Source organism: Xyrauchen texanus, chromosome 40 (genome assembly GCF_025860055.1).
Source record: "Xyrauchen texanus isolate HMW12.3.18 chromosome 40, RBS_HiC_50CHRs, whole genome shotgun sequence".
NCBI classification, from domain to species: domain Eukaryota; kingdom Metazoa; phylum Chordata; class Actinopteri; order Cypriniformes; family Catostomidae; genus Xyrauchen; species Xyrauchen texanus.
This window is the reverse complement of record NC_068315.1, coordinates 28,115,318-28,141,204: the sequence shown is the minus strand read 5'-3', so window position 1 is coordinate 28,141,204 and position 25,887 is coordinate 28,115,318. Positions and strand designations below refer to the sequence as shown.

General features: G+C 39.9%; 1 protein-coding gene across 4 annotated transcripts in view; it reads right to left on the bottom strand.

The window, feature by feature from the left end:
- LOC127633668 (angiotensin-converting enzyme-like) overlaps window positions 1-24,987 on the bottom strand; it is a 70,664-nt gene extending 45,677 nt beyond the window's left edge. For 2 of the 4 annotated variants that reach the window (XM_052112905.1, XM_052112909.1), the window contains exons 1-8: window positions 24,842-24,987; window positions 21,955-22,176; window positions 4,102-4,272; window positions 3,932-4,019; window positions 1,606-1,749; window positions 1,326-1,517; window positions 566-663; window positions 312-484 (exon numbers count right to left, since the gene is read on the bottom strand). In XM_052112905.1, coding sequence (XP_051968865.1) covers window positions 312-484; window positions 566-663; window positions 1,326-1,517; window positions 1,606-1,749; window positions 3,932-4,019; window positions 4,102-4,272; window positions 21,955-22,176; window positions 24,842-24,925 — 1,172 coding nt within the window. In that variant the 5' untranslated portion in view covers window positions 24,926-24,987. Of the gene's footprint in view, window positions 1-311; window positions 485-565; window positions 664-1,325; window positions 1,518-1,605; window positions 1,750-3,931; window positions 4,020-4,101; window positions 4,273-21,954; window positions 22,203-24,841 lie in introns of all 4 variants that reach the window. The other 2 variants (XM_052112906.1, XM_052112907.1) reach the window with 2 other exon arrangements.
- Between the last annotated feature and the right edge of the window lie 900 nt (window positions 24,988-25,887).

The window sequence follows — 25,887 nt, the reverse complement described above, 5'->3', positions numbered from 1 at the left end:
GAGCTTTATATAATTTGTATACATTTGTAAAAATAATACAAATGTGGTGTAAACTGTGTCAGAAGTTGTTGGCTGTCCCCCTTCAGAGTGTTAATTTTAAGAAAAAGTTATTTGAGTTTTAATTGAAAATCGAACGTCTTGTTTCATACCAGAAATACATCACATTTGTGCTCAGATTTTAAAAAACCAATGACCAGTTTTGCTGCACAGTATTTGAAATGCCAACTACGACCAACAATACAGCCCCTCTGTGACCTCCATAAAAATCACTGTATGTGTGAATGCCCATTACAGTGATATGAGACATGTACCTGAAATCTTTGCGGTTGAAAAAGTCCCAGGCAGAGGCATGGCAGACCACCTCCGTTCCATCAGCAGGTTTCTCCAGCATGGACTTGTTCCAAAACTCATCAGGCATCTTTTTCAAATTCAGAGAGGTAAAGAACTCTTCAGCAATATGGAACATGTGAGTGGCATTGTAGCCCTATGGATACAAATGACTTTATCACTTTCTGGAGTCATTAGGATATTATTCAGAAATTGAGAAATTGGACTGTTAGCTTACTTGAGCAACCATGGTGTCAGTCACATCTACATTGGGTTTGCCAGGAAAAGGGATCATCATATTGTAGATATTGTTCCAAGTCTGTGACCACATGTTTCCTAATTGAAACCAAGCAAACTAACATCTTTAGGACAGGACATATTAGACTCAGCCACAGATGGCATGCCCACAAACCACCCAGAATCCATTCACTGGCCAATTGATGCATACTGCACAAAAAATGGCAAGATCTAGTTGAAATCACGAGTTAAAATTTGATTGGCTGGCTTTACGCAGCTTCTGGGAGCAGGGCCGAATTAATGCATGGGCTTAAATTGGCTCACGTAAGCCTAGGGCCCCCAACTGCCAGGGCTCCCTCGCCACCCTATTCTCCCCCATCCACTGTCCACTGTCCTGGAACGCGTGAAACATGTTCGGTGGGAGATACTGCAATATAAGTGGCGACGTTGCACAACAGAGAAAGCCATCCAACTAGCTCATGTTCATAGAATAATAGTCCACTGTGTCCTTCCACTGCCAGTCCTAAATGGCATTTCAAATCAAAAAGTATATGTCGATCAGATATATAGTCAATTTCATGATCATTCGGAAGCAGCATGTCGACTTCTTATGTGATCATGTTGCTTCTTGAGCAGTTTTTGGCCAGAATGCAATGTGAACCAGGCTTTTAGCAACAAGTCAAAAGCCTGGTTGTGTGAGACTAGTTGCTTGATTACAGTAATAGCAGAAAGTAAAGATTTTCACAATCTGGCTGACTTACCCAGAAGGTGGGCAGGGATGGGACCCTTGAGGTTGATGTATTTAGGACCATAGAAGTCAAAGAGCTTGCGGCGGACAAATGCATGCAGATTTTGGTAAAGGGGTTCCAACTGTGTATACAGATTCTCCAGGTCTTTCTCAAAGGTTGGAGATTCATACCAGGACCGCCAGTATTCGCCTGTATCTTCAAAGCCTTAAGAAAACAGACAAAAGGTAGTGCCAAATCTTTCTCCCTGTATCTCTTTCCTCCCATCCATTCTTCCAAAGAATTACTTGCTCACCATCCATCCTAGATGCCTTGTTGCTAACCTCTACAAACTCAGGGTAGAGGGCTCTGAGTGGAACTCCTGAGATATTGTGCCAACCTTCCCAAGCATACAGAAGTCTATTATAGCTTCTTGAGGTAGCCATGATCTCTGTAAGTTCTGAGAAGACACCAAAATAACACTTAACAAAGCACTGAACAAAATGCATTATATTTCAAACTGACTCTACAGGAATTGTTTATACTGAGTCTTGCAAACAAGCCTGAAACCCCAAATGAACAAATTAGTTTCTTGGTTAGACTCACAGAGGCATAATGCATTTTGTATCTTAGAGAAAAAAAAGCTTGAATGGAAGCTTTTAGGAGCACAGAATACAGTAGATGTTGACATATGCTTTGGAACTTAGATCTTGATATCTTGATCTGTGAGATGGAGAGTGGGAGAGTAGGGTGATCAGACATCCTGCTTTACCTGGGACAGACCCAGTTGTGTGTGTACCTGTCTGTTGTGACAATTCCATAGAAAATGTAAACATGCCCAAGCTCATAAGTTTGCTCAGTCAAGTAATTCATTACTTGAACAAAATATATTATACTAATAGGGTATGCACCAACTACACTGAAGGACATTCACTCTCATTTAAATGCTAGTGACTAGCAATTCAGTGTTTGTTTAGTGTGTGCTGTTGCTCAGTCAGATTTATTGCCATACACATCCATTTCAGTTGTAAACAAGTACGCCCAAACAACCAAACCATGGCAAAACAATCTACAAACGTGCATCTTAAAGAGGCATTAATGAGATTTTTATGGATATTATGAATTAATATTTAACCATTATAGTGAGATGAATTATGTCATTAACAATTGTTTGATTATTTCATGTTGTGTTGAATGTGACAGAGGATTAACGGTCCAAACTTCATATATCAGAGCAACATGTTGCAATAAAGCTAAAGATACGCAGAACACTTCAAATGCATAGTTCCAATCATTAGGCAAACAAACATAAATCAAGTGTTACCAATGTTACCTAAAGTGTTTTGTGAAATGTTTTAAAATAAGGTATGTGTGGAATTTAGTTTAGATTTCCAATGGTCTGCATTTAAGACCACTTTAGACTACTGTCTCTTTTCCTGATGTTGTTTTCTCTAGATGTATAATTGTGCTTGCAAAGCAGCACTTTCAGTTCCATGCTTCTCCATTTATTTTATTCTCAAACTACTTTTTCTTCATCAACATTTGTGCATTTTGGCAGATACTTCTATCCAAATTAACTTTAAGTGCATTCAAGGAACAATTTTCATCAATTCGTGTGGTACTAGTACCATGTTACTATTTGAGATATAGCAACAGGTAAACACACAATTTTCATTCAGATCTTAGCCTAAGGAGTGCTATCCATTGTTGGTTTCAATAAACTTTTTAAGAAAATTTATATTTAAATGTAAAAAAATCTCCCACTGAATGTTCACCATTCAACATGTAACTGTCTGTAATTATATAATTGTGTTAAATGTATACTGAATTGCGATTGGTCTTATTTCTTGTATCTACAGGTATTTTAATTTTAAATTGTGACTGGTCTTTACTGAAATATATTTCACCATAATAGCTGATTTATGCTCCAAAGTATATGCATAAACCATGATATTTGCATGGCCGACAAAGTCCATTCAAGGCAAGCCAGGTCAGGGTTAGGTTAGGGATAGGTGCAGCTATTTCCACTCATGCAGTACAGCTCCTATCTACATGCAGTGGGAAAGACTGACATTTCTAAAACTGTTGTTCAAGATTACATTCCAATAAAATATTTGGAAATCAGAAATAAAATCTGACATAGAATATTGTGCTTCTTTAGCTCAAAATATTTTTCATGCTGGTCTATATATGATGTGCATTCTTGAGGTAAAAAAATAAAAATAAAAAACACAAAAAACAGGTAATTGGCTTTATTTTCTATTGTAAGATGGAACTTCTATTTATACAGCCACCATATTGTATATTGAGTGTTGCAATACAGCTATAAATTCGATTTGCTCTTTTAACCAAAAGGTGGAACTACAGCCACCATGTTTGGCATTACAATCTGTCACATTCATACACATAGATTGTCATCTCCTTCCTTTTACTTAAGTATTGCTTCATTGTTAGCTTTCTTAAAACTTAAACACCCTTCTCCTGCTGTACTGCATGCACTGATGTTCCTTCAGGAAAAGAAAATCTACTTTATTTGATATGATCAATTTCAAACAAATCGGTTTCAAACAAATTCCTAAACTTTCCACATTAATGTTGTCCCTTACTGACACGTATTACAAAGTGCTGGGATGGTTTCTCACCAGGCTCCAAAGACCAGCATTCGTCAAGACTTGGGCACACCTTTGCCGTTGAGTAGATGCTATCCATCTGGCTCAGAATGGTGTTATACTGAAAAAACAAAGAGAAAGATAATGAATAAAGACATCAAATAGCTCTCTTTCCACAGTTTTAACAGTGTATGTGCACTAACCCTCTCTCTCTCTGTGGTGGGGAGGTTGGCGGGTCCCAGAACTTTGATTTTTTTGATGATTTTCTTCAGTTCAGGGTTAACAAATGTGTCCACAACTAAATCACTGAAGGTAGCCTTTGCTTTGAGACCCCATGCCTCTGTGAAAGCCTGCTCCTCCAAAGATGCAGACACCTGACAGGAAAGTGAGAAAAGGCTTATTATTTCCTCCTCAAGCTTTAAATCTCAGCATTTAAAAAAGTTGGTTCCCCTTCTGTCACTCACTCGACGTTGTGTCGATGTAGTGACACTAAGGATCTTTCTTGAGAGCCTCAGTTACCTCTTATCTTTGAGAAAAGGCCAATGAGAATTGGTGAACAGAATTTGCATGCCCCTCCCCCGGACATATGGGTATAAAAGGAGGGAAGTGTTCATCTGTTCAGACAGATTTTTTTCACTGCTGTTCCACTCACCTCTATAAGACTATTGGAGATACGGTGCATTTATATACGGCTTATCTCTTCTTCTGCACGCCAGTGCAGACTACGCCCCCTTTGACAGCCCTCTAAAAGAGTATATTTCTCTAAAAGAGTACAGATTGATGTAGAATGTCTTTTTAAAGACGTATCTTTCTCAAGATGTTTCTCCTCCTCAGTCGCCTACCCACCCCGGGCCGGGTCCACGGAGCAAGGTGAGTGCTTTGAGCTTCTCCTCGGCACAACCACCTCAGGACGAAGCAACACTCCCCGACTTGATGCCGCCTGCTCCCCCCAGCCGCAAGGCCACAACTCCAGGTACATCGCACGTGATCGTCCCCTTAGTGCCCCTCGCCCGGAGCTTGGACGCATGGCTTACGCTTTCCAACCCGTTGTGGTGGCTGGCCAGGACCATCCAACTCGGCTACACGATTCAATTCGTCAGGCGCCCGCCCCGCTTCAGTGGCATCCGCTTCATCTTGGTGCAGGGTGAAAACGCATGCGGAGATCGCAACCCTTCTGAGCAAGGACACGATAGAGCCTGTCCCTCCAGCCAAGATGGAGAAGGGGTTCTACAGCCCCTACTTTATCGTACCAAACAAAAGCGGTGGGTTGTGGACAATCTTGGACCTACGAGTTCTGAACCGGGCCTTACACAGACTCCCGTTCCTGCAGAAACTTATTTTGACATGCGTTCGGCATCAAGATTGGTTCACGGTGGTAGACCTGAAGGACGCATACATTCATGTCTCAATATTACCCTGTCACAGACCCTTTCAACGGTTCACTTTTGACGGCCAGGCGTATCAGTACAAGGTCCTCCCCTTCAGTCTGTCCATGTCCCCTCGTGTCTTCACGAAAGTCGCAGAGGCAGCTCTTGGCCCCTTAAGGTTAGTGGGAATTTGCATACTCAACTACCTCGATGACTGGCTAATCCTAGCACATTCACGAGAGTTGCTCTGTGCACACAGAGACCTTGTGCTCGGGCACCTCAACCGTTTAGGGCTTTGGGTCAACTGGTAAAAGAGCAAGCTCTCCTCGGTTCAGACCATCTCTTTGCTCGTGATGGAGTTAGACTCGTTAGACTCACAAGCGAGCATGTACAGTCGGTGCTGAACTGCCTGAATACATTCAGACTGGGCACAGCGGTTCCACTGAAACAATTTCAGAGGCTCCTGGGGCATATGGCATCCTCAGCGCCGGTTGCGCCACTCGGATTGATACATATGAGACCACTTTAGCACTGGCTTCAGACTCGAGTCCCGAGATGGGCACATACCGTGTGACCCTCACCCCTTCCTGCCACCATTATTCAGCCCTTGGACAGACCTCTGTTTTCTACAGGTAGGAATCCCCCTACAGCAGGTGTTCAGATGTGTTGATGTTACTATAGACGCCTCCCAATTGGGCTGGGGCACAATGTGCAATGGGCACATTGGGCGTTGGCTCCTGGAAAGGCTGGGTTGGCACATCGACTGCCTAGAGTTGCTGGCTGTATTACTTGCCCTGTGCAGATTCCTGCTGCTGATCCGTGGCAAGCACGTATTGATCTTCTCAGACAACAGCGACAGTAGCATATATATATATATCGCCATGGCGCTTATTCGAAAATTGGTGTTCTTCCTAATCTGAAGACCCACAGAGGTGCACGGTCAGATCAGTGCTCTCATTCCTGCAGTAGAGGCTGGAGGGGTGGCTGTCCCCCTTCACCTTGAAGGTTTATGTAGCTGCCACAGCGGCTAACCATTACACAGTGGGTGGTAAGTCGTTAGGGAAGCACGACCTGATTATCAGGTTCCGTAGAGGCACCCGGAGGCTGAACCCTCCTAGGCCATGCCTGTTCCCATGGTCCTCTCGGGCCTTCAGAGAGCCACATTTGAGCTGGTAGAGTCAGTTGAACTAAAGGCCCTCTCCTTGAAATGGCACTCCTGATTGCGATCACTTTCAACAAGAGGGTTGGGGATGTGCAAGCATTCTCTGTCAGCGACACTTGCCTAGAGTTTGGTCCGGCAGATTCTCACATCATCCTGAGACCCCTACCGGGCTATGTGCCCAAGGTTCCTACCACCCCTTTCAGGTGTCAGGTAGTGAAACAGCAAGTGCTGCATAGGAATAGGCAGACCCAGCCTTAGCTGTGGTGTGTCCAGTGCATTCTTTGGTGGACAGTGGAAAGGGAATGTCTCCAAACAGAGGCGTTCCCACTGGATTGTGTACGCCATTGCATTGGCCTACCAGACCCAGGCTGTGCCCGCCCCCTTGCGGGTTCGAGCACACTCTACGAGGAGTGTGGCATCCTCGCGGACACTGGCCAATGGCACCTCTCTAGCAGACATCTGCAGAGCTGTGGGCAGGACAACACCCAATACCTTTGCAAGATTTTACAATCTCTTGACTCTGTGGTCTCGTCCTGTGCTTTCTCAGGTCCGAACACGTAGAATTTGGTAATACGGAACAGCTGGCCAGGTGTATCACTTGAGCATAGCGCTTTTCCCCTCTCCTGAGGTGAAGACGTGCGCTCTACTCCCCCAGTCAAGTCCACAAGTCACTGGCACCGGGTTACCTGTACTGGAACAGGTGCTCCACAGGTAATGATTACTCCGGTAACCCCCTGTAATGCATTTTCTGCCGTACGGTCCCCCTGTTGGCGGACCCCATCTCCCTTGGGCAATGTTCCCTCTGCCCCCTGGCTGCTGTGTTTGTAGAGCTCCTCCCCATCGAGGCAGGACCTACCACCGCACCACTTCCATATGTGGCTGGTAAGCCCATGTGACATATTTGCCACACTTTAACCTCCCCTGCTGGGCAGAATGTGGTCTCTGCAGGGTATTTTCCCCCTGAAAGAATAGGATAGGAAAAGAACACCTGCCTCGGTGCATGTTATAGTGTTAGATGGCCCAGCCGCATCTAACACTGTATGGAGAGAAAACATAGAGAGAGTACCCCGGCTGGCGCGGCCTGCTCCTATGCTAGTTACGTTGCATTTTTCCCTCTACTGTTACTGTTTTACTGCACTTATGGACAGGTTTAGGTTTAAGTTCAGGGTTTAGGGTTCAGTTTATTAAATATGTATTCCCCTTCACTGTTTTAAATCCTGTACAGCTTAAAAAAACTTGCTTTACAACTCTCTTATGGTGTCCCTCTGTGAACATTTCACCCAGAAAACGGAGCTCACACGTGCCCATACACCCAACAACAGTTACCACTTTGGCCACTGGGAGCAGTGTTATGCATTTCGGTAAGCACAGACCAATTACAGCTAAAGCAAAGTTATAAAAAAATTACAATTTATAAAATGTAAAAACTTGGTGAATAGAACAGAACAACTAGGTCATTTTGCTAAATAACTGTTCCATGTTCCAAAAATTACTGGATTAAGTTCTCCTTCAAAGCAAACTCGACAGGACTGATTTCTGCAACAACCTTTTAGATTTGAATGACCATGACGCCTCTGAATATCATGGATATAATCATCAGTAGATTTCTGAAGACATGCCCTATATCGGTTCATGCATGTGCTCTGACACATTGAGCTGTGGGAGATGTGGGATTAAGCCCAACTCTGTAAATAAAAGTTTCCAGAACCAAAATAATAAAAAGCAATTGAGTCTCTTCAGCCAATTAATGAGTTGAATACACTTACTAGCAATTGTTATAATCAAAATGTAATCAAAGCATTTTTAGTCATGAGGATTTATTCCGTTTATGTTACAGGTCATTTTTGTATTTTATCTCTGATAGTTTTATTGTATTTAATTTTAGGTAATTAATTACTGACAAAAATATATTCTTAGCATTCATCACTAAAAGTATATTTCTGCCTAAGTTTTCTGTTGCGTTTGAATGTATTGTACTTATTTGTTCCAGCTGATAAGGCCTGTGTCCCAGTGAGGCTCTCAACCTTGAGAAAAATTTGTGTTCTGTCTAATGATGTCATTGCAGAGATTGTTTGTAGTTTTGAGAATCATGTGATTAAGTCAGAGGAACTGGATGCCAGTTTATCTAAAGAGAAGAATGACCTCTGTCCCATTTCTTCTTTCCAACTTAGTGTTTTAAGAAAACAATCTTTGAATGATTGCATTAAAGTAGTTTAACAGAACGTCATGTTTATAAGATTTCTAGAATAATATTTACTGTTCATCTATTATATCTCTGTACTCATAAGGAATGATGTAGCTTATACACCACTTACTTACTGTGGTGAATCAGTTTGACACAAAACCTTAATTTATAGACCAGTTCTCTCAGAAGACCAGATCAAATTTTGTAGAAGGCAGTCAGCAACAACAGTGAACAAACTCAGGCAGAGACATTGTTTAAAGTAAGAACAGGTATGATATACACTAGTGGCCAAAAGTTAGGAATAATGTACAAATGTAGCTGTTTTAGAAGGAAATTTGTATTTTAATTGAGCAAAGTGGCCTTCAGCTGATCACAAAATATAGTCAGGACATGACTGATGTAAAAAATAGCACCATCACTATTTTTTTTAATTTTTTTTTATCAAATCTAGACAGGCCCCATTTCCAGAAGCCATCACTCCAACACATTATCGTTGAATAATCATGCTAAATTGCTAATTTGGTACTAAAAAAATCACTTGCCATTATATCAAACACAGCTGAAAGCTATTTGGTTCGTTAAATGAAGTTTAACATAGTCTTTATGTTTGGTATTGAGTTGCCACAGTCTGCAATAGACTTGCATGTCTTAAGGTCAATATTAGGTCAAAAATGGCAAAAAAAAAAATGTCTTCCTCTAGAAACTCATCAGTCAATCATTGATTTGAGGAATGAAGGCTATACAATGTGTGAAATTACCAGAAATCGGAAGATTTCATAGAAAGGTGTACACTACAGTCTTCAAAGACAAAGAACAACTGGCTCTAACAAGGACAGAAAGAGATGTGGAAGGCCAGATGTACAACTAAACAAGAGGATCAGTACACCAGAGTGTCTAGTTTGAGAAATAGATGCATCACATGTCCTCAGCTGACAGCTTCATTGAATTCTACCCGCTCATTACCAGTTTCATGTACAACAGTAAAGAGAAGACTCAGGGGTGCAGGCCTTATGGGAAGAATTGCAAAGAAAAAAAAACTTTTGAAACAGAAAAACAAAAAGAAAAGGTTAGAATGGGCAAAGAAACACAGACATTGGACAACAGATAATTGGAAAAGAGTGTTTTGGATCTTCACCGCATTGAGGTTTTGTGGGATCAGTTAGACTGTAAGGTGTGTGAGAAGTGCCCGACAAGTCACATCTAAGGCAAGTGCTACAGGAAGTGTGGGGTAAAATGGCATTGAGTATCTGGACAAACTGGCAGCTGGAATGTCAAGGATCTGCAAAGCTGTCATAGCTGCATGTGGATGATTTTTTGATGAGAACTCTTTTGAAGTAATTCTGAAAAAACAATTCAAATTGTAATAGTAATTATTCATGTTATTAATGTCCTGACTATACATTGTGATCAGTTGAATGCCACTTTGGTGAATAAAAGTACCAATTTCTTTCCATAAGAGCAAAATCTGTACGTTATTCCAAACTTTTGTCCACCAGTGTTTTATAAAAAATAAAATAAAAATATGACAACAACCTCATCATTTTGGTTTTGATTTTGAACATTCAATTTCACTCTGCTTTTGTTTCTTTACAGGTTATTTCGATATTTTTCTTGCTCTTAATATGGCAAGTTGTTGACTCGTTCTATTTTTCAAAAGTATATTTTAGCTACCAAGTCTTTTGACACCATCTCTTTAGAGGATTACTGTTATGGTTTGATCTTATTTATGAAATTTATTTCCCTGCAATGCCACAAAAAAACAAAACCCACAAACTCTTTGCATAGGATGAACATTCAGTTGCGAACACAAAACAGAATAAACAAAATAAAATACACATAAACTCACTCTGTAAACCAGCTAAATGTTAATGAGTTCAATGAAACCTCACTGAAGTATCACCAAAATAGTTCAGTTTCACAATGTTTTGTCAGTTCTTCAAATACTCAAAAGATGTTGTCTTCTCAAAAGCACCAGATCACTCTATTTTCTATATTATGAGTATCTGTTGTTCAATTTCACTATAATTGAAACCACTTGTGTTGAAGGAAGAAGAGTTGAGAATGTCTTTCAGTTTGATCCTACCAGTTGCAAGACAAAAATCAGTGTGAGTTTCAGTCTCATCCAATACAGAAAATCCAAGGAATGCTTCGGCTTGATCACACATTGGTAAATTGGCTCTCTTTGGTGTGCTTCCCTTCTCTTTCATTCCTTTTACAGAAATATATGCCATAAAGCATGTTAGCATTACATTAATGCAAAGAAGATCTGCATTTCATCTGCATTTTGGAATTTTAACCAAAATATATAATTGGTATCATCGGATTAATCATTCCAACTTTTCTCAAGCACAAATATAATTTAAGCAGTCAAAATCATATTTTAAAGTTATCATTGCATCCATGGTCAAACACTGGAAAGTTAATTCCCAGGAGCACAAAAAGACACCCGCTCTCATCGGGTAATCGCGAAAAGAGTGAGCCCATGCAACTACCACTCTGTAAGGGTTGCGCAATGGCAGAAGTCCCACACTGCTCTATAATCTCATTGAACACTGCAGATATGCAACTCATTATTATTGATGGTTCACTAAATTAAAACTCACATTTATTATTTCTCCTTTCGTCTTAAATATATATATATATATATTTTTCATTTGAATTTCATCAGTCACATCATCACTATGATTACATCTCTCACTTTTATATTATTTTCACTCTTATTTTTCATTGTTCACTTTTGAGTTTTCTGTATCTACCAGCCCTTGGTAATCTGGGATACACAATTTATTTGCATATGCCTATAATTACTGTTATTAGTTCGAGGTTAGAACTAATTTTATCTTTCTGACTTTTGCCTTTGGAAATGTGGAGAACTTTGTCTTCAGTAAACTCTCTTCTAACCTAAAACAGACTCCGGGTCTTCATTGAACACACTGGTCTCTTTACTGGGTATAACTGTATTTCCATTTAAATGGTGGAGAATGTGGGCAAATTTGATGAAGCCTTTAATCAAACTTATTGAACTATGGTTGGTAGTTTAATTATTTCATTAGGAATATCTGGTGGAAACATTTGAACAACACAGATGGGAGTTTTTTTAAGACTACGAGTAAGGTACTCGATTCAAGATTTCGGGTCGCAAAGGACTATGGGGTGTGGTTACATGAGATTACATGAGTAATCGCTTCAATAATATGAGGTGATCGACCTGCGGACCTCTGGGGCATCTGTTCAATGTTTCCACACAGATAAGGTGCCCTGAATTCAGTGGCAGAAGAGATTAGGCAGCTGAGGAATATTTAGAAATGTGCACGCTAAAAATAGTTATATGGATGGTTGATCATGTGTACATTAATAACCGCTTGTTGAAATATACATATATTTGTTACACATTTGAGACCAGTGTGTTACAATATTCAAGTGTTCTATATTCAAGTCCATTCTGATTATGTCCATCATTTCTAGCATCTCTGATTTTTATTTTCTCTCTTGTTATGTTTTTAATAAGAGCTTGGATTGCTTTTGCAGCAACATGGAATACTGTATAAAATAGATGTGGATGCCTTAGCATCATCCATTATTTTCTCCTTCCAATCATGCCAGGATTTCATGTTTTATGAAATGTGAACAGCACCTGAAACAATCCAGGCTGGGGTATAAACCACATGCTAGCTCAAACATCATAAAAGCAGTATTCTGTGCCTGTAGTGGAGGGATTTTAGCCATGTTACACATCACAGAGCTGAGAAAGTGGCTATGGACCAGTGGTCAGGGACCATGATACTTTTTTTTCTCTTTCCCCCATGCTGTGTACACTTGAAAATACTTGTGTGTACACAATGTAGTGTATACTGTAGGTGGAGTTGGATATTTCTAAGCTTTGTAGGATGAACTGAATGAAGTGTCTTTCAAAGGGATATAGTTCACCCAAAAATGACATTTCTGACATCCTTATGTTGTTCCAAAGCCATATGATTTTCTTCTGCAGAACACAATAGGAGATTTTAAGTATGATCTGTTAGCTGATTTCAATACAATAGCAACTGATAGTGACTCACATTAAAGCTTAAAAGGCACCCATATGTGTCATAAAATAAGTCCAAGCACCATAGACGTTGCTGAACCCTATTGGCACCAACAATCATCCATGCGATTATCTAATCAGCCAATCTTGTGGCAGCAGTGCATAAAATTATTTAGATACAGGTCACGAGCTTCAGTTAATGTTCACATCAACCATCAGAATGGGGAACAATGTGATCTCATTGATTTGGACTATGACATGGTTTTTGGTGCCAGATGGACTGGTTTGAGTATTTCTGTAGCTGCTGATCTCCTGGGATTTTCACAGACAACAGTCTCTAGAATTTACTCAGAATGGTGCCAAAAACAAATAATATCCAGTGATTGGCAGTTCTGCTGATGGTAATGCCTTGTTGATGAGAGAGGTTAACAGAGAATGGCCAGACTGGTTTGAACTGACAGTGTCTACGGTAAATCAGATAACAGCTCTGCACAATTGTGGTGAAAAGAATAGCATTCAGAATGCTACTCTGAGATGCGGATTGGCGCTGTTTTGGCGGTATGATGGGGACATACACAATATTAGGCAGGAGGTTTAAATGTTGTGGCTGATCGGTGTGTTCAACTTAAAAACACTTTTTGCGCCCCCCGCTGGAATTTCAGTAGAAAACTGCAGCCTAACATGTAATGAAGCACGTAATTTCTTTTTGCAAAAAAAGTTGCCACTGTCAAGTAATTTTCTTGAAATCAGGCTGTCCAATTTGCATAATGCACTGTTTAACAGCAGTAAATGTAATCAATATTACAAAAAAAAGACGGCTGTCAAAATGCTTAAATCTCCATCATGTTAACAAAATATCACACATTCCTGCAGGAAGTTCTTTGTATCCTGGTCTTGGGTGGGTCACAGTTTGTTTAATTCTTGAAGTGTCCTGCTTTGGACCCTTTGACCCCAGCACCCCTCCTCTGTAATGATAACTGCAGGGAGCTTTGCCTCTGTCACAACAGTTGCACTCATTAGTTGGTGAGATGATGCCTTTGTTGACGTGTGCTGTGATGAATTACTTAATGTATTACTGATATAACATGGTGGTGACGTGGATTTATTTTTCTGTTCTCAATCTTCACAGTTTTCCTTAACAGCAGAGATAAATATATCTAGTTTCTTGTTTTTTCACCTCTTGATTTTAAGGTCTAATTCATCGTGTCATGCTTATGCAAGAATTGTATTATGATATGTGTTAAAGTCATAATAGGGAGAAAAGTTCAAAGTATGGAATGAAAAAAATATATATATTTAAAATTTGGTGAGGTTAGTCAGTCCATGTAAAAAAGTATCACATGAGTCCAGAACATATTATGACTCTTTCCAAACCCAAAATATGTTTGGTGAAACGATCTTACAGCCTCAGTCCCCATTCACTTTTATTGTAGGAAAAAAAAGCAGTATCACCATTTTTCAAAAGTTCTTCTCTTGTGTTCCACGGAAGAAAATTATTTGGAACAACATGAGGCTGAGTAAATAATATGACAGGATCTTGAATTTTCAAATTATTTGAAAGCTTAAATATAATTAAAAAAAAATTCTTGATGATAGTGTAATTTCTTAAAATATGAAAAAAATATTTAAAATAAAGCAGCATATATGCATTTGTCCCTATTGCCAGTCATAGACATTTAATTTACAATACCTATACATAAAAAAATAAAAATAAAAAAGATTTCAACACCAAATCTTGCCATGGAAAAAAGATTATGTGTCCTATTTGAATTAGATTTAAACTTGAATTTAAACAAGACAATTTAACTGAAAGTTGGCAACATCTGCTTCTGTTTCTTTCTTTTTAAATTAGTGTAACACAGTTAAAGGATGGGCAAGGAGGAGGCGAGAACCGGCTTGTCAATATAAATAATAATTTAATGAAAACTCAAAAACACATAAACAAACACACACATGACGGACATGCCCGTAATTGTCTCTCACTCGAACAATCGTCACCGGCCGCCTTTATCCCTTGCGCGCCTCATCAGGCCGATTGGGGACCAGGCGCGCGATATTCCGACCCGGCCCCGCCCCCCTCCGCTCCACATTCCTCCCGACGTTATCTCAGGCCGGGGTGCCACCGGCATGACGTACAGCCCCCCCCCCCCCATCCCTGGGGCGGGGTGTATCTCGCGTCCCGCGTGGTCATCCCCGCCTTCCTCGCCCTGGGAGGAGACAGGAGGGGAAAAACAACAACAAAATAGGCGAGGAAAAAGGCCAACACGGTGCGAAAGGGAGAGAGAGAGGAGAGAGAGAAAAAGCTCACTCACCGGTTCTCTGATGTACCGTCGCGTAGTCCTCGAACACTCCTCCACACTCAGGCGGACGACAGCCGCTCCACCCCCGGGCGAACCGGAGTGAAACCATCGACCCCCAGCGGGCAGAACGCGCCTCCGCTTTTCTGGCGGCAAATGGGGACACTCCTCCGCCCCTGGCAGCGGCTCTACCGCTCCGGGCGGTCGAAGAGTTTCTTCCCTCCTCCCTTCGCGGACGGCGGTCTTCCCTCGACCCGTCCGCGTCTCTGGGGACGGCAGGGCACTTCTCCGCCCCCGGCAGCGGCTCCCTCGCTCCAGGCGGTCGGGGTATCCAGTCCCCACTTGCCCCGCGGACGACGGCCGTACCCCGCATCCGGGCTGTCGGGCTACTCCGTCACCCGGCAGATGGCAGCGGCGCTCCCCTGGGTGGACGGCAGTGTCGAGGACTCTGCGACGGCCATCCCTCCTCCTTCCCGGGTTTTGGCACCAATGTAACACAGTTAAAGCATGGGCAAGGAGGAGGCGAGAACCGGCTTGTCAATATAAATAATAATTTAATGAAAACTCAAAAACACATAAACAAACACACACATGACGGACATGCCCGTAATTCTCTCTCTCTCGAACAATCGTCACCGGCCGCCTTTATCCCTCGCGCGCCTCATCGTTGGGGACCGGCCGCGCGATATTCCGACCCGGCCCCGCCCCCCTCCGCTCCACAATTAGTTTGGAATTTAATTCGTTTTTTTCTTTCTTTAAAAGCCTCCTTTCCCAAATCTGGCACCCGTTTTATAGAATGACACAATGAAACTAAGCTATCAGCTCTCTGAAAAATGAACTCCCTAAACATTCATTTCTATTTTTCTAATCAGCAGACATTTGATGGGTATGGAATGTGAACCTTCAGAGCAGATTGTACCAGTTTTCCTACAAACTGTTAGTGTTTTTAAGGGACCAGTGGACTTTTTAGATCTCTTTCTCTTTTTTTAGAGCTTTATATTTGGAGTCTAATTAAAATAACTCTACTGATTCCAGCAGCTTTTGCTGTTTGATCTGGTGCAATGACTGGTCCCACTCACTACACTACATTAAATTATACTTGCCCACTTTACCATAGAAAAAAGCAGAGAGAGAGAGAGAGAGAGAGAGAGAGAGAGAGAGAGAGAGAGCGAGAGAGAGAGAGAGAGAGAGCGAATTTAGAATTTTCAAAAACCTTTATTAAGATAGATTTAAACACAATCATTCTATAAACAGTTAAAAATAACTACAAAATAGTTAAAATATTACAAATAATGTGCAAAAATGAGTTCATCATTCACAGCAGAGCTCCTCAGTGACAAAAGAAATCATTATTCATTGTTTTAATTTTAAAAAAAATCTGGATTTTATCATAACTGTGAATAGGCCTACTGTTACAAAATCACTATCACCTCTCTGTTCAATCAGGCTCTTTCTACTGATATATTATGAAAATGTTTTTCTTTTCCCAAAAGGAATTTCAACAATTGACATTCATCACATCTGCTTTGAACATATTTAAAACCCCAAATAAAAATCTGTACTGAAAAATCGTAATTAAAACAATAAAAAAGACTCTTTAAAATGTCAAACAAAGGCATTGACCTAAAACATTCCATAAAACAATGGAAAGCAGTCTCTTTTTCAAAACAAAATTAACATTCTTAAACCAGGATTTAATACAGAAATAAAAGCGTTTGCAGAAATTATTACATGTAAAACCCTCCTACTGAATATCAGCCTATTGTTTTGTTAATGGTGGCTTATATAGTGCTCTCCACTCTGGTCTGTTTCCTATATATATATATATATATATATATATATATATATATATATATATAGGAAACAGAGGTGTTTTTGTTTTACATTGATAAACAATTTTTCAAACAAGTTTAAAATAAGCTGAAAATATTGAAGTTGAGTTTACGGTTACAATTTGATTTCAGATTCATGAACAGATTCATTCGGATGCTGACTCGACTCCGAATCACTGCATCACTTTCTTTTCTATCTTGCCATCACGCCACTCTTTTTATTCTTTCACTTTAACACCCTAGCAACTGCATACAACCTAGCAACCATTTAGTGCACCCTAGCAACCAAAACCCATTGCCTGCCATTGAAAATGGCTGAGATGAATATCTCCTGATCAGAATGTCATAGAGTCTTCAGGTTTTACTCATTGCACTCAGTCCAGCAAGCAGCCTTTTTAGTATCACCCTGGAAACTGCCTAACAACCAGATGGACTTACCCTCGCAACCATACAGCAAAACATCTATATCTGCACCACAACATTGTAAAGACTTTAACTTGGCTCATTTGATTCAGACCAGCAAGGAGTCTTTAAATATCATGCTATAAAATACATAGCCACACCCTAGCAACCATTGAATGCATCCTAGCAACCAAAACCTCTTGACTTCCATTAAAAATGGCTTAGATGGATATCACCTGATCAGAATTTCATAGAGACTTCAGTTTGACTCATTACACTCAGTCCAGCAAGCAGCCTTTTTAGTATCAGCCTGGCAACTGCCTAGCTACCATATAGCAAAACATCTATCTCTGCACCACAACATCGTAGAGACTTCAACTTTTGGCTTATTTGACATACACTAGTAAGTAGTCTTTAAATATCATGATGTAAAATTCTTAGTCACACACTAGCAACCATTAAGTGCACCTTTGCAACCATGTTACAAATCACACAATTCTGCACCAGAACATCGTATAAACTTCCGGTCTCTTTCATTTGATCCCGGGAAGCAAGGAGCCTTTTGAGTATCACCTTGGTAACTGTCTAGCAACCAGATGGGATTACCCTAACAACCAAGTGACAAATCACATATCTCTCCATCAGAACATAGTAGAGACTTCCGGTTTCATTCATTTAGCAAGAAGCCTTTTGGGTATCACCTTGATAAATGCCTAGCAACAAGATGGGGTTACCCTAGCAACCAAGTAAATCACATATCTCTGCTCCAGAACATCGAAGAGACTTCCAGTTTCATTCATTTGTCTCATGGTATCAAGGAGCCTTTTTATTATCACCTTGGTAACTGCCTAGCAACCACATGGGGTTACCCTAGCAAACAAGCTATAAATCACATATCGCTGCACCAGAAAATCATAGATACTTCCTGATTCATTCATTTGAATCAGTGTGGCCAGGAGCCTTTTGAGTATCACATTGGTAACTGCCTAGCAACCAAGTAGCAAAACATATATCTCTGCACCAGAACATCATAGAGACTTCCTGGTTCATTAATTTGACCCAGGCTAGCAAGGAGCCTTATTAGGATATCCCTGGTTACTGCCTAGCAACCAAATGCAAAAGCTTAGCCTAGCAAAGCAACATGCTAACAACATTTTAAACATGTTAGAAACAATATAGCATCAGTGAATTGTTAAAACATGCTAGAAACATGCTATCAACATGTTAACACATGGTAACAATGCCTAGCTAAGTGCTAAAAAATGCTTGCAACATGCTGGCATCATGATAACTATTGCTAGCAATGCCTAGCAAAGTGCTAAAATATGATAGCAACATGCTAACATCATGCTAACTTTTGCTAGCAATGTCTAGCGAAGTGGTTAAACATGCTAGCATCATGCTATTTCTAGTTAACTAAAGGTAGGCCTATCCGATTCACAAATTAATCAAACTTTTAAGTTGGTTCTTTACAATGAATTGGACACACGTGATTGCATAACGGTCTGAATCAGTTAGTGAATAAATCTAAATTACTCATGTAACTGACTACAACAACATCACTGCTCATGCATGCACTGAATCATCTGCATACATTTCTCACTCTGTAATATGCTTATGTTATTTTATTACTTTAAAACACATCTAAAAAAAAGATTTTCGGTACAGTAGTTGGTTGCTTAGCTAGCGCCATTTTGTAAGTAACTTGACCAACATGGACTGTAAAGTATGCAAAAAAGCAAATTGAAAAAAACAATGCATATATTGTTCAATACACCGACTTTTCACCAACATTGTTCTAAATCGCTGCTCTTATCAACAGTGCATGGAACATTTTATGCACTGCAGGCACATTAGCATATGCTACATTAGCATAACTTCTGTAAGCCATCTGTTGCATTTACAATCCCCTAAGACGTCTGCCCTCTTAATAAAACTCCACTGCAAATCAAAAATTCCTGCTCCAGCTACCATAACTGATGCCCAGTGACCACAGTCTCTGTGGAATGAGTCCGCTGGAGTATGTTGCTTTGATACAATGGTGCTCTGTCATTGTATAGAGTGAGGGTGAGCCCTGCTCCCAGCAATAACTTGGCCCTATGCCCGCCGCGTCTAATCAAGATGCCAAAAACGGAGGCTCTTTGATCAACCTTGTTTGATGTGTCTGAAATAATAGCCATCGCGCCAGGCATCGCTCAGGTTCTGCCCAGCTTTCTATTACTCTTTCAAAGGCTATTTTCAGGGTCCGCTCAGATGCTCAAAGTTCTGATAGAGAGTTGAGACAGCTGTGAAACAGTGTTGAGACAGCTGTCTGAAAGAGGTATGTGGGTGTGTGTGCCACAGTGGAAAAGGAGGTGTCCAATGGTGACCACTTTGCTTTTGCATTGATCACACTGTCAGCTGGTATATGTTTCTTTCACAATCTATATCACCTTCACTTTCATTGTTTTTCATGGGATTAGTTTTATATGGGGAGGTGGGGTAATAATTAAGAGAGCTTCTCCATGATTTTAATTTCATACGAATTAACCTCAGGTTATACTAATCCTGCATAAAGGCTAAATATTAACCAATCTCCTGTAAGAAAGGAGTTTCCCCAGTATTTTTGTTTTAAGTATGAGGTGCTCCTGGATGCTGGTTTTCTTTTTACCTTGTTTCTGAAGTGTGGTAGTATAGTGTGGTGACGCAGAGCCTGAAGTTGCAACATGAGAATGCAAACCACTCATCAGAGGATTGAGACATGTGGCAACTTTAGGTAAGATGTATTCTACATTAGCTAGCCTAGCCTAGCATATGCATCTCCCAATACATAAATGACCCATAATAGCTTAAATAGTTAATAAACTAAATGCATTTCAAAAGGATGACAATGCTTAAATGCAAAAGATACGCCCATCTCTGAAATTTATACAGACGTTGCTTATACCATGCAAATTAACAGTAAACATTACAGACGTCCACAGTAACAATTACTTTATAGACATATGTCCGGTAAACTAATGCCATCCGAATATTACTTTTGCTGAACCTGTATCTCAACTGGTAGAGCTTTCCACTAGGAACTCTACGGTTTGGGGTCTTAATAAACTGGAAATGACAAATGTATACCTTCCATTCAATGCACTGTAAGTCTCTTTGGAAACATCTGCCAGAGTTACTGTATGTAAATGCTGAACTATCTGGTATGTCCTTTACTTATACATACTATATAGAGAATCAGCATTGTTTCTCCACGCTTGGATGGCTTTTGTTTTCCACCAGTAACTTATAGTATTGCACAGGGATGTGGCTACAGGTCCAAAATTTCTAAACTAGATTTTAGGTGGTCTGGGTAGCTCAGCGAGTATTGACGCTGACTAACACCCCTGGAGTCACAAGTTTTAATCCAGGGTGTGCTGAGTGACATCAGCCAGGTCTCCTAAGCAAACAAATTGGCCCGGTTGCTAGAGAGGGTAGAGTCACATGGGGTAACCTCCTCGTGGTCACGATTAGTGGTTTTTGCTCTCAATGTGGCACATGGTAATTTGTGTGTGGATCACAGAGAGTAGCATGAGCCTCCACATGCGGAGTCTCCACGGTGTCATGCACAACAAGCCATTTGATAAGATGCACTGATTGACTGTCTCAGAAGCGGAGGCAAATGAGACTTGTCCTCCATCACCTGTCTTGAGGTGAGTAACCACACCATCACAAGGAATGCCTAAGTAGTGGGAACAGGACATTCTATATTGGGAGAAAATGGGAGAAAAAAAATGATTTTTTAAAGATAAGGGGCCAAAAATTCCTTACTAAGATTCTGATATCACATAATGTAGGTATGATTTTCCACAGAAGACCTGGCATCCCATCAGAAAGAGAAATCTCATGTGAGATTGTTTCACCCAATGAGATCAAATGAATAGCATATGGAGACTTTTTTGCAAATCCTCAACTTCACAGATTTGTATCCTGAGAAAAAGACCCCAGTGATCTCACATGTGTCTCCTCTAGAGTTTCAGAAGAGATCTCAACAGTCTCGAACTGTGCTAAGATTTGCCAAGATCTGTGAAGTCTGCAATCAAATGTCAGAGATTGCAATATGAACTCGTCAAATTATTCAAAACCAAATTATCTGAGCTATGCTATCCACATTAATTTCATGGATTTGTTCTCTGACAGTATGCTAATGGTTTCATTATGTATTTTTTCTGAGACAAAGTTGATACTTAAATTAAACACAGCTGGGAACTCTTTTAAATCCCCTGGTCTCTGCAAGAGTAGAGTCTGAGCAAAACAATCACACATGTGAGTCTTTTAATGATTTGTCTTGTCTGTCAATACTTTTACACTTGTAGAATGTTTAGACAAATTTACTGAATAATCCCACAATCCTTATTCCCTCACCTCACTGAAATATTACTGGAGTCCTAAAACTATAAATCATAACGATAATAAAACTCCATTGGAAAACAACATTATGGAGGCATCCTAGCAAGCTGTTAAATTAGTACAGGCTGCACAAACAGCCGTTGAATTTATAAAGTATTTCTGTGGCATTTCCAAAATGAGCTTTCCAATAGGGTCCCACAACCTAACACCAATGGTACCATATGGAGGCAAAGCACAAATTATATGACACTACAATTTGTTCATTTGCAACAAAGTGTACAGAAAATCAAAAACATGTATTGTACCTCATGTTTGTTGTAGATCCATACATTTCAGTAACATTATGGCACAAAATAGACAATATCTCAAAAGGAAGCTACATTATTATACATTATTAGCCAGTTTAAATGAACTTCTACCTGCAGCTTGGAATTGTGTTCTGTCAGGTTGGTGTTGTAGTTCCAGCTGGCCTCTGTGCTGAAGTAGAAGACCTCCTCAGCGGTTGAGTTGTACTTGTTCACAAACATCTCAGCCCCGATCTCTGTCATAGGGTATTCCCCAGGGCTCCACTCTGGTTTCAGAGCTGTGATTGTGCTGATGAAAGCCAGCAGCACCACTGTCCAATGCATAATGGACCACATCTGCAGTATGAAGGACAGAAAAAGACCTAATAAAACTTAACAGAGGTGCTGTCTTGCAATGGATGCCACACTCACTGCTGTAAGTACAGTGGATTCCTCTCTCTGGCTGCTTTTCTCTCACACTTTCCCCTGTATATCAGGCACCGAACAATCACAGCCAGTTCTTTTTAAGTGTCAGTTTAACCCAACCCTCTCCTGAAGGATACACACATTTCCTCTCTCTCCCTGTCCCTGCTAATCTCCCCTTCCTTCTCTCTCCCATGATCTGTCTTCACCTGTGAGCCTTTCCTATCTTATTCTGGTGACCCTTATGAAAGAAACAAATCATAAATTATATAATATCGCCGTGGTTTCTCTTTTGAAGTCAAACAAATTAAACAAAATTAATTTGGAGAGTCTCCATTTTCTCAGCAACCAATGCTGGGGGACCAACACACAAAACACAACATTAGCAACTGGCCAGCAAGGGGTGAATTCACTAAGCAGTTGCACAATTTTTGTATGTGTATTTCAGCCTAGAAAAATTGCATCTTGTTCACTAACCACTCACAATCTAGTTTAAGCAGGTGCAATCAGTGATGAAATAGGTCTTGAATGTTTAAATTAAGTCATTGCCATTCCTCTTTAATCATCACAATCAGAAATTCTTTGGAGAGGGAGAATATTTCCTTCTGTTTGCTAAGTAAATCAATTTGAAAGAAAATGCATTGATCTGGTGGCCTTATAGATCACTCCCATTATAAGGAAAGAAGCTTGCAGTGTTAACAGCTTCATCGATTATGATGAGAGTGATCTAATTTTCCTGACCTTTCCCCTAAGGAATTAATTGCAAGTATCTCTAAACTACAATTTCGCTTTCATCTCCTTCTCTCGTGAAGACACGCTGAGTGTCAACAAGATCAAGCTCAAAGTAGACTTCGACTTTGACGCGAAAGCTTATCGTATGCATACAGTCAAATGCTCAGCCGTTCAAAGTATACTTAATTTGACACAGGCGGTTTGGTTCCTTTTTCTCTTCAGGAGTTTAGACCCATGAAGATGTCTTTTATAATCCCTTATAAAAGTTATACGAGTTATACAAATGTCTTGACTTCCTCCTCCTTGAACTGTACATCCACTGTTATTGTTTCCACCTTGTCTCCTGTTATTTTTTTATTTTTTTTACCAGTGATTACATCTTCTTGCACTTCTTTTTAAAAGCAGTGGGTCAATTATGAATGTTGCCCCCTTGTGGACTCAATGATTAGTGCTAATATTTCCAGGCGCATGCACATACTGTGCGTTCAGAGTATGCCAGTTAGAAAAATCAGGCTGCATACATTCAGTGCTTGAGTATTATATTAATGACAATTTGAACTCACTCATCCTGTATGCATACTGTAAGATGAATACAGCACTTTGGCCTAAATGGAACACATCTGTATAAGTCACTTCAGGTTGGTTTGATGTTCTTTGAATTGTTTCCACTGCATCTAATGATGACACCTCATTATGTATTTAATTAATTATTTATTTTTGTATATATCTTATTTATTCTGTTAACTACTTAAAAAGTATGTGCTAGTCATTTAAATTTTTAAAAAATGCAGCTAATATGCTTCAGGACCAGACATGCACAGTAACATTGTAATTCTTTTTTAATTGTTTTTCATCATTGAAACAGTTAAAAGAAAGTTGGATTTGATAGAATTTAAAGAGTTTTATTGCACTACAAACAGGCTAAATTAGTGAGGAAGATGTTGCTATTTCCTTCCAGTACAGAGAATGTGGAAAAGGGGGTTTGTATTACACAATGAGTGTGTTGCCAGTCGTGTCAAAATGAACAGTCCATTCCTGCACATGACTCACAGTCGCCGTAATGGCAAATCCAGCTGAGCATGTGTTGGAGAATCTATCCCTAATCCTTGAGCAAACAATGTCGTCCTCCTGGAATTTATGTGCTTTTTTTTTTTTTGAGGTAGCAGCTTATGGTGTCATGACCATGTCCAAGGTGCATCAGTGACTGATCTAATCACTGATCGTCTACTCCTGGAAGATCTGCACTGCATGACCTGCAGTTATCCTCTTTTTTTAAAAAAAAGCTGTGAGAAAATAAGAAAACAGCATGGTCCTCTGAAGTGGCCATAGTGAAATATCCACAGTAACATCTTGTGCCAAGGACACTTGGCAAGTTAAACTTCATTGCACATGAATCAAAAGTCGAATCTCATGCTTCTGAAAAACACACCAACTCTATTCCGCGAGCTTGTATATGTCACAAGTTTGATCTAAATTCTTACATTGTCTAAGGGGAAAACAACAGAAAGTTTGATGAAAGTGTAGTTTATTGTTAACTGATTAGAGACCCTCATGTCATTTTCTTTACAAAAAAACAAACAAAAGTAGTTCATTTCTTTACAGCATAGTTGCAGCTTCCGACGGCTGCTGAACTTAAGAATCACATCAATCTGATGTTTAGACTTTAATTGTCCTTTTACATCATTTTTGAAGCTTGAAAGCTCAAGCCTTTGCAAGTGGATGGAACTGAACAACCAGAATACTGTTTAAAATGTCTCCTGTTGTGTTCCACGGAAGAAATAAAGTCATACGGAACCACATGAGAGTGAGTACATGATGACAGAATTTTCATTTATAGTTAAAATATTGTAAACTGAGAAAGACTTACCTCAAGGTGCTTCTTCAGGTTAGAAGTTGAATCTTTTGATGCAGATAGAAGTTTGCTTGCTGGCAAAAACAGATTGCATTGCATTATTATGTTGCATCATTTGTTGAATTTAAAAGTAAAATGGTCTCTGGCTTTCTGTATCCGCCTCCATTCTCTCTGACTTATGAGTCAGCAGGTTGCTCATCGGTAAAACATGCTTCATGACTTTTTTGTATACACAATGGGGAACATGGGAAATAGCCTACGCTGATACAATAAGCATGTTTGCACTTTTTGTACACTTTAAATTTTTCAAAGTTTTGTTGGAGATACTTCATTGCAAGTATAACTTTGTATATTCTGCTTAGTTTTCTGAGTTTATGTCAAATAATCAGCACATATTTCTTATGAATGGACCAAAATTTGGATTACACAAACTCAAACTCAAACATTTTCACTATTTTAGTGTATCATTTTAGTGTTTTCTATACAGTCTGTCACTGGCCGAAACTGCTATGCAATTATTTGAATTAGTTTTTCCATGCTGATTTGTTATTGTCGTAACAACAATTTTAGATAAACCATTTCCTAAATGGCATATAAAAACAAAACAAACCATGGTTGGTCCTGTCTAAATGATTCTTGCCAGAATAAGTTACAAAGTTGACCAGACTATATACCAATAGTGAAAGGTCTGGCTACTTGAGACTAACAAAGGCCTAACTCACATGCACATAACCATAAATGCTTGCTTATCCCTTAATAATTCCATTGGTTGTATCTTCTTAAGCTGTTTTCCAAATTGTACATTTACAGTCTCAATGAGTTGCATATATACTTGATTGTAAATGGTGGTTCAAATCTTTTGATTCTCCCAGAGCAAGTGTTTGCAGACATCTGCATTCCTAAAAAACACACCATGCTGGGAAGAACTATGGGAAGAACTTTCAGTGAATTTGCTGACATGATTTCCGTATTCCCTTCTAGTCCTAGACATAAAATGCTTTGAACCCGCTGACAGAGAGCGATTCAGATAATTGATGCCCAGGCGTTGTTTATTGACCAAA